The 15883-nt window shown below is 39.5% G+C and overlaps 2 protein-coding genes across 2 annotated transcripts; both read right to left on the minus strand.

Annotated features, from left to right (window-relative positions):
- Positions 1-375: 375 nt before the first annotated feature.
- On the minus strand, positions 376-8990 carry LOC752643 (phospholipase A2). The gene is made up of 5 exons (XM_001179755.4): positions 8793-8990; positions 5860-5952; positions 2905-3070; positions 2066-2205; positions 376-917 (listed from the first exon to the last, which is right to left on the minus strand). The coding sequence occupies exons 1-5, from the start codon at positions 8797-8799 to the stop codon at positions 598-600; spliced, it is 726 nt and encodes a 241-aa protein (XP_001179755.3). The 5' UTR covers positions 8800-8990; the 3' UTR covers positions 376-597.
- Positions 8991-11904: 2914 nt separating this feature from the next.
- LOC115923327 (basic phospholipase A2 nigroxin A-like) lies at positions 11905-14008 on the minus strand. The gene is made up of 3 exons (XM_030983781.1): positions 13819-14008; positions 13003-13166; positions 11905-12046 (listed from the first exon to the last, which is right to left on the minus strand). Exons 1-3 carry the CDS (start codon positions 13917-13919, stop codon positions 11919-11921), a joined length of 393 nt encoding a protein of 130 aa, XP_030839641.1. The 5' UTR covers positions 13920-14008; the 3' UTR covers positions 11905-11918.
- Between the last annotated feature and the right edge of the window lie 1875 nt (positions 14009-15883).

A 15883-nucleotide genomic window follows, 5' to 3' on the forward strand; every position in this document is an offset into this window, starting at 1 on the left:
TCTTGCAGGGTGTTTTTATTTATAAAGATAAACAGTAACATTCCATGTCAAAATTGCAAACGTTCCAGGCCACAATTTTAAATGTTCCAGTGCCTTGTTTCATAAAACTTGTTATCGATAACAAATGCTAGAATCCTATGACAAACTAGCTCTCAGCCAATCGAATGGGCGATTTCAGTAGCTTATAACGCTTACTGTACCTTGTCATTGATAACAAGGTTTATTAAACAGGACACTCAGGGCCGGATCTAGGGGGTAGGGGGTTCGGCGTCCCCCCCCCCCCCCCCTTGGGCGGCCAAGTGACAAAATAGGGGGGGGAAGAAGAAGAAAAATAAGCAAAACAGTAAAACGGCGCGATTTTTGGAAAATCCTAGATCCGCCACTGGGTCAACCCCCCTCCCCCTTGGCAAAAAGCTAGATCCGCACCTGACACTGGTTATCAATTCCAAGGGCAATAACTTTTCTGTTTACAGTAATACAATAATGTCCGAGGATAGAGTGCATCCCCCAAAAAAACTTCAAACAAACAAACAAACAAACCATTGGCAAATCTAAAAATGCACCGTCCTGACAAACCTGAGGGTTAAAGGTCAAAATCTAGCTCATTACATATGCAAGGGCTATGCAGATCATCCACCCCATTCGGATAAAGTGTGAGTAATACTGAGGACCTGCACTCGTTTTGTGAGTATAACTAGAACTTGGACTAGAACTAGAACTTGGACTAGGACTAGGACTAGGACTTGGACTAGGACCAGTTCTCAGAGTTGGGTTTGGAGTTGGATTGGGATCTTGACAATGCGTAGCCTTGTCGTAGTTCCTGTACTCTGCACTGTAACTCGCTCCAGCGAAGCAGAATGCGGCTGTTCTGTCGCACTCACACAGTTCCTGCAGGCACTGGGTGTTCAAAGTACCGTCTTTAAAAAAAAAAGGAGAAAGGGGGAAAAAAGAAGAAAGAATGAACGAAACCAATAGTAAATTCAAATCTTTTACAGAAATATGAAGAAACAACACCCATTTGTGATGTGTTAGACTTATAAATAGGAAAAAAGAAAACGAGAGGGGAATAGAAAGTGAAAAATAAATAATCGAACCCTCCCCTTCCCCCGCTCTATTCCTATCAGTATTCTAGCAAACGGACCTCTATAGGAAGAACAGAGCCATTGAATTAATGCCTTTGAATAGAGCAATCCAGCGGCGTTCTTTTTAAAAAATTGTTTTTCTGATTTTCATATGTAAGCATACATTTTTTTTTCAACAGAAAATAAAACCAAACCAAACCAAACCAAAAGCACATTTGGACGGTGACCCCCTCACTGATGCCAGTACTCTTCAATGACTGCTCCCCCCCCCCCCCCCCCCCCTCCGAATGTTGGTTGAGAGGAATAATAGTATAAAAAACAAGTAGGACTAATCCTTTTTTCCTTGGGAGACAGAAGTGGGTTTATTGATAAACTACTTACAAAAGGTTTGGCAAAGTGACGAAAAATAGAAGCATGTATTTTTAATCGGTACAACTTTACGCAAATTTACCGAAAACGAGGTTATATGTACCTGATACTTAGAATTATTGGGTAATACCTAGCTTAAATTTGGTAACATTGGGTATTATGTTACCCAATAACAACTTTTGATTTTGTTATGATATAATTTGTGTACGCTCTAATGTGTACGCTCTAATATAAAGAGTTAACGGCCTTCAGACTTGAAATAAGACTTGTTCTATTGATGGTTGTGAGTAATAAAGACCTATCTTCCATCTCTTTTTGGTAGCCAGAAGGGCGTTAAGGGAGGCGCGATAGCTCAGTCGGTAGAGCAGTGGTCTCGTAATCCGGCGACAAGGGTTCGAAACCAAGTCGATGCGCTAGTGCCCTTTGGTAAGGCATTAATCCTCATTACCAGGTCCCTCGGAGAGGACGTAATGCCGTCGGTCTTCTGGTTGCTTACTAACAAGCACTTAAGCTTTCTTAGCAGTCAGGTATAACCACCACTATCTAACTCATATGACGTTAACATAGAGTAAACGTCCTCCTTGGTCTACTGTAAGCCGGTAAATATTACTCACTGCATTCTATTTGAGGGTCCGAATTTCCAGTAGTGAGGCAGTCACGTAAGCTATACTTGTATGAAGAATAATACACGTTGCACTGACCGTCGAAATTGTTTGTGATGCGCTCATAACAGTTGTCATGGGCCTCACAGCAGCTGTAGAGAGGAATGATAACACATTTACTGTAATTACTACTATTACTGATACTACTACTACTACTACTACTACTACTACTACTACTACTATTTCTGATGTTACTTATACTACTACAATTATAACTACAAGTAGGCCTACTTTAATAATTATAATGATAATGGTTATAATCATAATTTAACAAATGATAATATTGATGATATTAATGCAGATAATAATTAAAACTATATTAATAATATACAGTAGGCTTGCAGGTGCACCATTTGAGAGAGAGAGAGAGGGTATTATATTAATAATAATAGTAATAATAACAACGATAATGATACAAATTATAATAATGACAAAAATAATGCAAATAAAAATTATAATAATGACAATAATAATGCAAATAAAAATTATCAACAAATTATATTACGTTTAATAATAGTATTAATAATAATAGTAACATTAATGATAATAATATCTAAAATAATAAATTTATTTATGATTTTAGTCATTCAAGTTTCATTTCAAAATAGAGGGTAGGTATATTCAGTTAAAAAAAACTGCTTTCAAAGCACGCCCTCCAAAAACAAAAATAATAATATAAATAACAATGATTAGCCTATATAAAAATGGTAATAATAATACAAATATTAATACATGACAATGACATTTTGCGTAATATGTGGTGGAGGAAAGTTTTGAGTGCTACAACCCACCTGTCTAATACATCCACCGAGATGCCGCTACCACCATACCCACAGTGGCAGCCGTATGAGATGTAATCCAAGCTAGAGCGAGTGGTGGCGCATGAGATCATAGCGCTGAACTCCAGAAGGTTGCGCCGGGGTCGACTGAGAAAGGGAGAACCACCATGAGACGGACCTGTACCAGGAATGAGGGAGAGATAGATGGAGGGGGGAGGGTGAGGGTGAGGGGAGGCGGAGAGGGGGAGGGAGAGGGAGAGGGGAGAGAGAGAGAGTGTGTGCAAAGAGAGGGAGAGATGGAGAGAAGGGAGAGAGAGAGAGAGAGAGAGAGAGAGAGAGAAAAGGGAGAGAGAGAGAAAGAGAGAGAGAGAGAGAGGTGGAGGAGAAGGGAGTATTGGATGACAGATTTTGTAAACTCCCTCTTATATCCTTTAATTTCATTCTCATTCTTTTTTTTTTAATATAGCTACGAGAAAATTATAGTAGAGATGTTCCCTGACAAATATTGCTCTTCAAATGCCATTATATATTTGAAATATGACAAGAAATAGGTGAAAAGATTAGATCAAACATTCAGGGCAATTGTGTGTGCTTGCAGTGTTTGTCTATCCACTTACACCTCTGGCAGACCACTGCATAGTTATGATGGAAATCGAAGCCGCACCCTCCTAATTCTCGGTAAGGCCTCCCAGAACAGTGTACCAGCTTAGCTAGTGGAGGACAGTGGATGAAGCAGCCTTCCCTTCAAACATGACATCCAGACATCTGCCACAGAATTCATCAACGGTAAGCCTAAAGAGAATTCTATTAACGAGAACTGGTGCCTCTTCAAGAACACCATCACTGCTCTAAATCCACAAACATGTTCCCAGCAAAAGGATAGCTAGGCAAAAAGTGTCAACCACCATGGTTTACCCAGAAACACAAACGGCTTTGTAGAAGAAGGGAACGCTACTACTACATCGCTGCTACAAAGCAAGACAAAACAGTACTAACCCAGAGTACCGGGACAAGTTCAAATTTGTCCGGAAAGAAGTAGACATGGAACTACGTAAGGTAAGGAGAAAGTACATATCAGAGCTATCTATATCCCATGATGTTAGGAAGTTCTGGAAGTACGTCAAATCCCGCAAGAGAGAAAATGTTGACATCTACACACTTAAAGGTAAAGACCAGTTTTTGAAACGCTCCCCTCTCAAGAGATTAAATGGAAGCTCTTATTACCAATCATGTGAAAGAATACCCCACAACCGTTCCAGAGTGTATCCACCCAGGAAGACCCGCTACTGCCAACATTGAGAAATAGTCCCCATCAAAACATATCGGATGCGAATATAACAGTACAGGTGTGGAGAAACTCTTACAGAATCTCCAAACCAAGAAGGCAGCGTGACCAGACAATATTCGCAATGCTGCGCATTAAAGTTAAGCAGCCAGAGAAATGGCACATGTACTTCTACTCATTTACAAAAAGAGCATGAAGGACAGTGAATTGCCTGAAGCTACCATATCACCCACCTTCAAAAAGGCTCCAAGTCTGATCACGATCGACCGAGTTCACTTACACGTGTCTATTGTAAAGTCCTAGAGCATATACTAGATAGGGAAATCATGAAACATCCAAAAAGGTTCTTGGTCGACGCACAGCACGCCTTCAGGAAATCAAGATCCTGTGAGACTCAGCTGATAGCTACATTCCATGACCTATCTTCAGTTACCAAACTTCAGATATGGGTATACTTGACTTCAGCAAAGCATAATTTGATGTAGTTCCACACAGACGCCTTCCTCAGAAGTTAAGTTTCTACGGTATACGAGGTGAAACTCTTGCGTGGATCAAGGCCTTCTTAACCGGTCGTGTTCAGAGGGTCATAATGGGAGAACATCGCCATGGATGCCTGTTCTCAGCGGAGTTCCGCAAGGGACCGTCCTCGGCCCACATCTGTTTATCCTCTACATAAACGACTATCGTTAACCCTGAAGATTAAGTTTCCTTCTAGACTGACCTTAACAATCTGCTAGAATTGTCAAACAAGTGGGGTATGAAATTCAACTAATCAAAGTGTAAAGTAATGAGGGTCTCCAGAAAACGAAATCCTGGGAACACTAATTACCAGATGATACCCTTGAAGACGTCAAAGAGAATAAGTACTTGGGAGTTATCATCCAAAATAATCTGAAATGGGACAGGCAGTCCATCACTGCTGCAACTAAAGCAACAAAGATGCTTAATTTTCTTTAAAGGAATTTCTGCTCCTGCTCAAGAAATGTGAAAGAGAATCCCTATAGGTCCATAGTTCAACCCCCTATATAGAATATGCCAGCTCGGCGTGGAACCATGGAACCAAGAAAAAATAGGGATCTGCTGCAAAAGTTGCAGCGAAGGGCAGCAAGGTTGGTCTTGGGTGACTTCCTCGGTTTAGTGTAACCAAAATTTTGACAAAATCGCTGAAATGGGACAATGTAGAAAGAAGACACCTAACCCAAAGGCTAATTACACTCCACAGGATGATAAACAGTTAACCGTCGTTCAGTGCTGATCAACACCATTTGCAGAATCTTTCTTCCCTGAAGTTATAAAACTCCAGCATATCTACCCCAACCAAACGTATACATGAAATCCAGCACAGTCTTCAAACCTGCAACCCACAAATTAAAACAAATAGCACAACCCCTGAATTACACAAATTTATATACTCTCGTCGAGCCCAAATTTATCCTTCTATTCATAGTTCCCAGCGGACCATTCTAAAGTGATCGATACAAAGTACAAGGTTCAAGGTAGTGTCATTTCCTCATTTTTGTGATTTATCAGCAAGATGTTGAGCTTCTTTTTTATTTACAAATCCCACCTAAATACCTATTTACTGGTTTATTCCACAAAGACTAGTGCACAGTGAATTAAGACGCTATTTCGACTGGACTATCAGTAGTAAAGATGGAAAGTGGAAAGAAAAAAAGACTCACCTAATTCATGGGCCCATGACAAGCAGATCGGCATTAAGAGAATAACTGATACTAACGTCTTCAGGTCCATTCTTCGTAATGTCCCTTTTTTCCCTGCAATTTTAAAAGTGACGGTCAAAATCTGATTGTCAAATTAAACTTTCTTTGTGTAGGCCAAATGTTTTTTTTTTTAGCTTCCCGTTCCCTTCTCCATACCCTTTTATCAGCCCGTCTCCTTCTGCTATTTGATGTTCATGTTCTGAAATTTAAATATTTAAAGCATCTGAGGATAGACGGTTGACCAAAAGACTAGTATATTATAATTCTAGCTTGTTTTGACGGTGGCGGATCCAGGTGGGGGGGGGGGGGGGGGCTGGGCCTGGGAAAGAAACGTGTATTATAAAAAAACAAAAAACCCGTTAATTTTAACTTTTTTTTAGATCCCCCCCCCCCCCTGGCGCTCAATGGGGGGGGGGGGGGGTGCGTTTTTTCAAATTTTCGAGGACCAAAAGAAAGAAGAAAAAAATGTGCTCACTCCCTAAGGGTAAAAAAAATATTCCACCTTTATGACCAACAGTATAGTATTAATGACTGCTTTGAGAGAAATAGTTGTTTTTATACGCTCAAGGGAAGGTTAGAATTGTGCTATTGCCCGAGGCATGCCGAGGGCAATAGCCCAATTGTAACCTTCCCTTGAGCGTATAAAAACAACTATTTCTCGAATATTAAAGCAGTCATTAATACTTTTATACGCCGAAAAAAAAGGGTCAACTTATGACACCACCTTTGCCTTTATCTAATTTATCTGCACGTTTTTTTTTTATGAGTGTATCTTTGAGAGTAGACTAAAAAAAAAAAAAAAAAAAAAAAAAAAAAAAAAAAAAAAAAAACTGTTTTTTTGTCGAAGATGGGATTCGATCTCGTGCGTACCAACGATGATTAGACCCCTCGGCCATCGCGCACTCATACCCAATGCAGCAGTTTTCTCTGATGTATACATTAAAATGGATTGAAAACGGCTTCGCGTGCTGGATTCTTCGCGGCAGCTCCATTAAACGGGCCCTTCTTTTACTTTTGCAATGCATTGGCACGAATTTATATCAAGATCTATCGGCAGATGTTGTTTTTGGAAGTTTATTTTCGTCTTCATGTCAACAATGCAAGATAAAATTGTCGATAAGATCGATCGAGATTCAATTGTATTGAAATTACCGACCAATTCATTGCACACGTACGGTATCCTCGATCGCTCAGACCATTTTTTAACATGTGAACCTATGGGTATTTCACCACGACTGAACTATTTTCCCAGTAACCATGGTTACTAGGATTTTAGGACTATTTTTTAAAACTATTACATGGGTTTGGAATTTTACCGGGAATTTTACAGGAATAGTTGAAGTTTATGAATGCAATTTCGACCAATCAGATGGCTGGATTTCTTAAGTGAGGTATATAATGTATTATATAAATATATGCATCCTTGCATTTATGTAGGCCGTTATGAAACAAATCTTTTCCTTCATCGACAAAAGGGCATTTAATAAATGAAGAAAAAAAAATTGCGACTGGGTTTTCCTATATGCGTCTGCACTAAATTTAGTAAAGGAAATTGATGAAATTATTCGTGACAAATCACTATGAAAACAAAAAGCCTATAATCAATGTCAGCTAACTACTATGATCTTGACCTACTAACCCCAACATTTAATTGGATCATCTTCCAATAGTAATACTGCCATCATGTTTATAGCTCATATTACACGAATTGACCTCTATTACCTTTGACCTATTTACCCAAAATCTGATATGGGCTTTTTTCTATATATCACCAAGTTCGAGCCTCTTATCTCAAGTTGTTCTTGTGATATCACAATAACAAGGCTTATATTTAGAATGTCAGAAATTGACCTCTGCGACCTTCGACCTTTGACAAATTAACCCAAAGTATGATCAGACCGTACTTCCTACGGTAATACATATCATCATCAAGCTTGAACCTCATATCTCTAGTGGCTCTAGAGCTATTGCGATCATCAGGCTAATAGCTGGAATATAATATGATATAAAATAATATACAAATAACGCACGGCCCAGAGTGCAATAGCGGTGAATGCAGTACGCGCGAGGTTTCTTTAGATTGGTGCCGCTCTGTGCCACGAGCCGCTTGCGGCGAGGAGTTGACAGTGCGAACCATCTGAAGAAACCGAGCGTACACTGCATTTACGTTTCGCACAACAGGGTCAAGTGCTTTATTTTTTTTTATAAAATAGCGACACAAATAGCAACAAACAAAAGTTTAGATCTTAAGTAAGAGTCTACGAGAGTTCGATCTAGATCTAGAGTTATGTTGGTTCTACTAGACTAAAATAAGAGTAAGACCTTGCAGGCTTACCAAAAAGTCCACGGGATTCATTGTTTGATTAAAAATAAAATCCATAGGGAGTCTACAGGCGAGTCTACTTCAGACAGCTGAAATTCCTGGCTTCATTACAAAATCCAAAAGTAAAAAAAAAGGTCTAAATCCAAGGCAAAAGTAAAAAAAAAAATTGCTTTCTAATAATACCCAGCTCTAGCTAGCTAGCTGCCCTGGGGATCATGGTGGAGCGTACAATATTAATTAGCTACGTGTATCCTACAGCCTACAATGCACTCGAGGGAGCGTACTAGTACTACGCGTACGCGCGCACGCTGGATCTCCATGGTCACGTGTATTATAACTTTTTTGCGCTTTTTCCTGCAAAATCGTGCTTGCATCAAAAATTTGTCAATGTCATGTGACGCGTATTGACTAATCACGATGCTTAAAATACTAGAGCCATTTTATAAAATATAATAGTCGGACAACCCGAATCTTAATGCCTCCCCAGCACCACCTTCGTTGAGCGGAGGCACGGACAATATTATTGGTACAGAGCAAATCAAAGGAAACAAATAATAAAAATAAAACTCACACGACATCTACGTTGGCATATTCGAAGACCAAGCCGCCTCGTATGTGATTTTATATGGTTCAATCCTGGACTTGGTTCAATGGAGTTATTGTATTTGCTTCTTTTGATAAAACTATCATGAGCTTTACACTAGACTTGTTGTACCTTATTTGGTGCATTCGTGTACTGCCCCATGTATACTTAGTTTCCGTTCGAGCAAGTAATAGTATTACTTGCTCGAACGGAAACTAATACATGACTCATCATAACCGCAGGCAGCAATTTCGCACTCATTATTCTATACTTGTGCAAGGGAAATGTACTTCCTTGTTTGATGTTGTTTTGTTTGGACAAAGCTTTCGTTTTTGTAAACTCATGGTCTCATACCAGGAAATACTAATTCAACTTTATAAAATAAATGGAATGTTATTGGTGCATTTCACTATATTCCACAAATAGGCTCTATATACCGTCGAATGACTGGTTACCATAGCGCTCCCTTATCGATCGTCTCTCATATCTGGAATATGAATACAAATAATGACCCCAACAAAGTATTGGAAAAACAAAATCGAAAGAAGAAACCTACAGAGAAATACATTTCAGAGTTGTCATGCCAAACATACACAAAACATATCCCGACATCGAGGAAAATAGTTGTGTTTGCTAAAAATGATATACTATATTGTGTACCCTTACTTACATCATGCTATTATTGTCTGGGACAATGCTGCTCTAATTCATCAAGATAGATTGTTTAAATTACAAAAACGTGCAATAAGAAATATCAATCATTCTTCTTTTCTTGCCCATACCGATCCAATATTTTACTCATTTAACATGTTGCCAGTTGCCTAGGACAACTACCTCCGGACAACTACCCCCAGACAACTACCCCCTAGGACAACTACCCCCGCACAACTAACCCGGACAACTACCCCCGGACTACTACCCCTAGGATAGTTGTCCGGTGGTTGTTGTCCTGGGGTAGTTGTCCTGAGGTAGTTGTCCGGGGGTCGTTGTCCTGAGGGTAGTTGTCCGGGAGGTAGTTGTCCTGAGGTAGTTGTACTAGGGGAGAGTTGGCCGGGAGCTAGTTGTCCCAGGGGATAATTGTCCGGGGTAAGTCGTCCGGGGGTAGTTGTCCTAGGGGGTAGTTGTCTGGGGGTAGTTGTCCGGGTAGTTGTCCCAGGGGGTAGTCGTGCCAGAGGGTGGTTGCCCTAGGGGGAAGTTGTCCTAGGGGATAGTTGTCTGGGGGTAGTTGTCCGGGGGTAGTTGTCCCAGGGGGTAGTCGTGCCAGAGGGTGGTTGCCCTAGGGGTTAGTTGTCCTAGGGGTAGTTGTCTTACGGGGTAGTTGACTTGGGGTGGTTATCTGGGGGTCGGATGTCCAGGGGATAGGTGTCCTAGATCCATGTAAAGTACCCAGTTGATAATATCATCCCCCCACATTTCTCTATCCGTTTTGTACATCAATTTGTCACTTTCCTGCTTTTGGAATGTAAAAGATGGCTTGACTCCTCGTGGAATATGTGCAAAGTTACCATAGTACTGTAACGTATTGTAATATATAGCGAAATATTAATTTAAAGGTGTGAGAAAAAAAACTAAAAACTAGATTTTTTAAATCAAAATATATGGGGAATAGTGAGGGAATTATATCGTCGACTCTAGAATTTGCAAAGAGCCTTAGTGATGCATACAAATCACTGTTTCATGAAATTATGCGAAACTTTAAAATTCCATAACTTTCATATTTTTTCGTGCAATTTCACTATTTATTCATTGGACTAAGTTGCCTTTTATGTCTTGTTCACAACTAGCACATCATCATCATTTTCATCATCAACAACGACAACATCAATAAACAAACAAGCAACAGCAATAACAAATAAATAAAACAACAACAACAACAGCAAAAACTACAGCCGTGTCGTTTTGGTTCAGTTAGTTTCTATACTTCGATTTATTCGTTTTATTGATAATAACGATTTTTGTATTCATACTAAGAATTCAAGAATTGTGAATTATATGATATTTTTCCTCAACACAAACCAGCGATTTTGAATTAAAATTCGTTAGTGCAGTTGAGTAAAATGAAATATTATCAAAACAAACCGCGATGGCAAAAACATATACAAAACAAGAGCATAGTTACAAGCCAGAAGTATGAACCCGTCGGAAAATAAAAGAATAAGAATTGACAGGCAAATCTAAATACAGATACAAGAATAGATAATGTTTTTTCTCAGTGTCGTATCCAACATTAAGTTGAACCGGGGAAATCCCCATGTTCAAAAACAGCATAATCAATCCAGCATATAGGCCACACAACTGTAATACGGTGAGTCTACAACATATCGGATGCCAAGATTCCGCGCCCTCCCCACCTTACTGTCGTCGCCCCCATTACGCCACCCATTCATCTATAAAAATAGTTCTTTCAAAGCGACGAAAGGAAACTAATCGTTGTACAAAGTTTAAACGTAAAGACCAGTTTTGGAAACGACCCCTTCTCAAAAAATGAAATGGAAGCTCTTATTACCAGTCATGTGAAAGAATATTTTTTGACTAATACGTGATCATAAAAATTTTGCCGAGAAGCCGCCTACTAATTGATATATTTGGTAAATTATCATATCTTTTTGGACCTGATAGATATAACGCACGTGTCGCGCACGTGTGCGTAGTCCCATATACATCTTTCTGTGTACGGTGCTTGTTACTTTACCAAGACTGGGCCAAATTTCTTATCGTTTTGATGATTCCAGAACCTTGCAGTACACTCCAATACTCATATGCTAGATGATCAACCTTTTCTGATCGATTCCACAACGTTTCTTTCACAATGCAATCGCATGACCATAACTGGTCTTTATCTTTAACGATTATGATAACTTTAGACAATTCAAAAATTATCAAAGTAGTAATTATTCAGTTCGAAATTGCATCTGTAATGTTTAAAATAATATAACAACGAAATCATGGCAGAAAGAAGAGAAAGAATTAGAAGGAGAAGAAGAAGAACAACTAGGAGAAGAAAAATAAGAATGAGAAGAAGAAGACTAGAGAAGAAATTGACATTCCCAGAGGAGGGGGGGGGGGGGACAGAAATAAACATTAAATAGCATAATAGAACTTTACACCGAAGTGCTATCTGCATTTCCTTTTCTTGTCGTAGAAACTATACTTTGAGTTGTATTTCTCACCAGCAAAGCAAAATGCAGTTTCTCTGTCGCACTCACACAATGCTTGCATACATCGGCTGTTAACTTTATCATCTACAAAATAGAAGAAGAAAAATAAAGAAGGAAGAGAAAAGAAAGAAGAAAAAGAAGACGAAGATGGAGAGAAAGAGAAGGAGAAGGAGAAAATGAAAAAGAAGATTTGTAAAAGAATAAGGAGAAAAGGGAAAAGAAAAAGAAGAATAAGACGAAGAAGTAGAAGAAAAGAAGAAGACGGAGAAGGAGAACGAGAAGAAGAAAAAGGAGATAAAAAGGAGAAGGGGAAGAAGAAGAAGAAAAAGGAGATAAAAAGGAGTAGGAGAAGAAGAAGAAGAAGAAGAAGAAGAAGTGGGAAGGAGCAGATGAAGAAGAAGAAAAGAAGAAGAAGGAGGAGAAGATAAAGAAAAAGGAGAAGAATATGAAGGAGGAGAAGAAAAAGAAGAAGAAGAAGAGAAAAAAAACGATTTATCAAAAATAGAACATTGAGGGAGTTCACCAGAAATATGATGGATGGACTCATAACATAATTATGCTGAATTTTCAACACTAAAAATGATGAGGTGATCGTTTCCCGAATGTTGGTATTGTGGTCATTTCAAAACACTTGAGACCATAAACTGGAACCACCCCCTCCCCCTTACCCCCTATCCCCTTCCCCACTCCAGGTTCGTACGCCTACATAGACGAGATCGAGAAACGGATAAAGCCAAAATTGTGTTGAACATGACGGACAAAGAAAGAGGACAATACCGTTCCTCATTCTTCCCTCAACAATTGCTGTGGTAGACAAAGGAACACCCCTTCACTGCTAATATGTAAACATGTGTAGAACATGTGAATATGCATGTGACACCTGTTCTACATATTTTTACATAATAGCAGTGCAGGGATGTTCCTTTATCTACCACAGCAATTGTTGAGGGTAGAATGAAGAACTGTATATTTTGTCCTCTTTCTTTGTCCGTCAAGTTCATAGTGTAACCAGGGAGATGGAAGGAACTCACAATACTCACTGCATTGTATATCTGGGCTACGGGAGCCGCCGAATAATCGGCTCCACGAATAGAGGCAATCTTGCGATCGGAATTTATACAGAGCTGTGAAGATTTCGACGTTTCTAGGGCAATAGCCTTCGTCGTAGAGGTCGCTATAACATCTGTCGTGAGTCTCGCAACATCTGTAAGTGGCAGGAAAAATAATTCACGGATGAATTATGATCGACATGAAAGGGGAATTTCGGCAAAATATATCACAATACTAGATTACGATATCAATATGCGTATTATTTAAAGCACAGGTCGGTTGACCTTAAGAAGATGAGACCCCCCCCCCCCGCCCCCGCCCCCCCCCCAAAAAAAGGTTATACATATTGCGTGCATGTGCCTTTACAATATCTTTCTGTAACTTTAAAGATTGAGACATGGATATTGTCTTCGTATTGTATACTCATAATAATATATATTTTGTATTAGATTAAATTTTATATTTGATCAACAACTTCCCATATTCCCATCCCTTATAATAATTCAAAAGTAAGTACGCTTATCTCTGCGTGCTAAAGTAAGATTGTTGACCTTGGGCTTTATTCATAATGACACGAATTTGCGTTGACTTAAATCAGGGACTTGTCTCCCAAGTCCCTGCTTAAATTCTTTTGACATTATTTAAATAACAAGGCAAGTTCTCAGAATTTCGTTGTAATCGAATAACGTATGTTTACACTCGTTCATTACATCTGTTTGCTCTCCTTGAAGATGTTTGTACAAAATCCTCAACTCGAGTGCGGATAGATCGTACAATGAAATCATTCGCATGCATCATTTTGATACCTGTCTACGCCGTCTACGGGGGTGCCACTCCCACCGTACCCGCAGTAGCAGCCGTAACCATTGTACGACAGGCCCGAGCGATAGGTGGTGCACCAAATCATGACGTCAAACTGGACGAGACCACGGCGAGATCGACTGAGTACAATAGCGCCATCATGCGACGAAACTGGAAATGCGAAAGAGAGAGGGGGAGAGAAAGGTATAAGAGAAAATAGGGAGAGGGAGGAAGAGAGAGATAGAGAGAGAGAGATAGATGGATTAAGACAGACAGATATATGGAGATAGATATAGGGATAGAGAGATGGGGAAGATTAAGAAAAATAGAGATGGAGAGACAGATAGATAAAGAGAGAAAGAGAGAGAGAGAGGGAGGGGGCGTGAGAATTCAAACCCGTCTATATTACTTTGGCCAGGGGGGGGGGGGGGGGGGAGGGGGGGGGGGGTAAGAACTCCCTGCAAGGTCACTGACAGGTGGTTATCTCATCAAATCAGCTCTCAACAATTTAACATAAAAAAGGGGAACATGGGGGACCAATATGCACTGATTAGGCATTGTTTGCTATATAGAGGGCGCAAGTAGCTATAAATAGTGCAGTGTGGCTTTCAGCATTAGTGACGGGTCGCCCTCTATTCTACTTACTTTATTCACAGGATTCGAGGTTAGTTTGCAGTTTCACAGGGAGATTAGGGTCGGCATTATTCTTCTACTTGGCTAAACCCATCGTGACAGAAATTGAACCGTGATAACCTTGTTATTCGACTCTATCCGTTTAGTGGTCATAGAAAATAAATATTTGGAGGAAAAGGGGAAAACCCCTTTCATTCTTCGTGTTTTTGCTTTCCTATTGTTTCCAAGAAATCAACCAAAGGGATAAATTTCAACAGGATGACCGTTGTCCGCCGGAAGACGAAAAGCGCCACTGTATTTGTAATGTTTGCATAAGTTCAACAAATATAATGGACAATGCTTTTGTCTCAGATTGATTTAGAAAGTCTTTGCGATGTTGTTATTGAATAAGCTTTTTAGATTTACTCAGTTTCATGCATGGTTTCATTGTTTGGTTCCTGCACGGACCTAATACATGTTCAGAGGGAGGAGGGGAGGCCGGGGGGGGGGGGTAATCACACCGAAAATGGTAAGCAAGATCAAAAATAAAATGTTTTAAAAAAAGGAGGAATAAATGCTGTATCACCTATAAGCACTGAGGACGGTGTTTGCATGACGTCATAGACTATTCAGAAAATAAAAATATTATCTCGGCACTCTATCGCTACGCTTCCTCGCATGGAATGTTTGACATGTATAAGTAAAGACCGTAGAAGGTGTGGTAGTATGAAGAGATACAACATGTGCAATTGCAAGAGATGCAGAGCTGTCAACCCAGTCTGACCTGTAACGAGATACACGTGAGCGCGGCTGATCCGAGGGACAGGTGTTGACTCTTTAAGAACAAATTTAAGGGGGGAGGCGCCCCCATATTTCTATGGGAGAGGGGGAATGTCTCCATACTTTACTATAATTCATTTTTAAATTCAATTCGAAATTGCATGCATGAAAACATTTTTAAAGGTATTACGAATCAATTAATGAATGAGATTAAAAAATCAAATCAACAGTAATAACGCGATATTAGTAGATTTTATTATTAAATATTTATTATTTTCATGTGGCTTACAGTAGTAACATGTTTGCTTGTTGTTTGGAACTGATCTAAGATGAAGAAAGACTGTACTTGTATTGAATTTGATATATTGCATTATATTTCTTAGTTATTAACCAACAGGCAATTTTCGTAATGTGATTAAATTGAATGTTTACCTCAGTCGTTATGAACGGCCTCATTTATACGAATAATTGCATTTGAAAAGTCAGAATGCGAAACACATAAGTTGTTGCATTTAAGTGGCGGTGGCGAAAAAAAAATCAGTATCCTCTAAACTGAAATATCTGTTTGTTTTTTGTTTTACACCAGCTTAAAGCCCCACTGCACTACATATAGCTCCTTTACTTGCGCCCTATATACATGTGTAATAAACGATGCCTAAGCGGTGACCGTTGGTCCCC

This window comes from Strongylocentrotus purpuratus, unplaced genomic scaffold (assembly GCF_000002235.5).
Source record: "Strongylocentrotus purpuratus isolate Spur 01 unplaced genomic scaffold, Spur_5.0 spur5_scaffold_13, whole genome shotgun sequence".
In the NCBI taxonomy this organism is placed as follows: domain Eukaryota; kingdom Metazoa; phylum Echinodermata; class Echinoidea; order Camarodonta; family Strongylocentrotidae; genus Strongylocentrotus; species Strongylocentrotus purpuratus.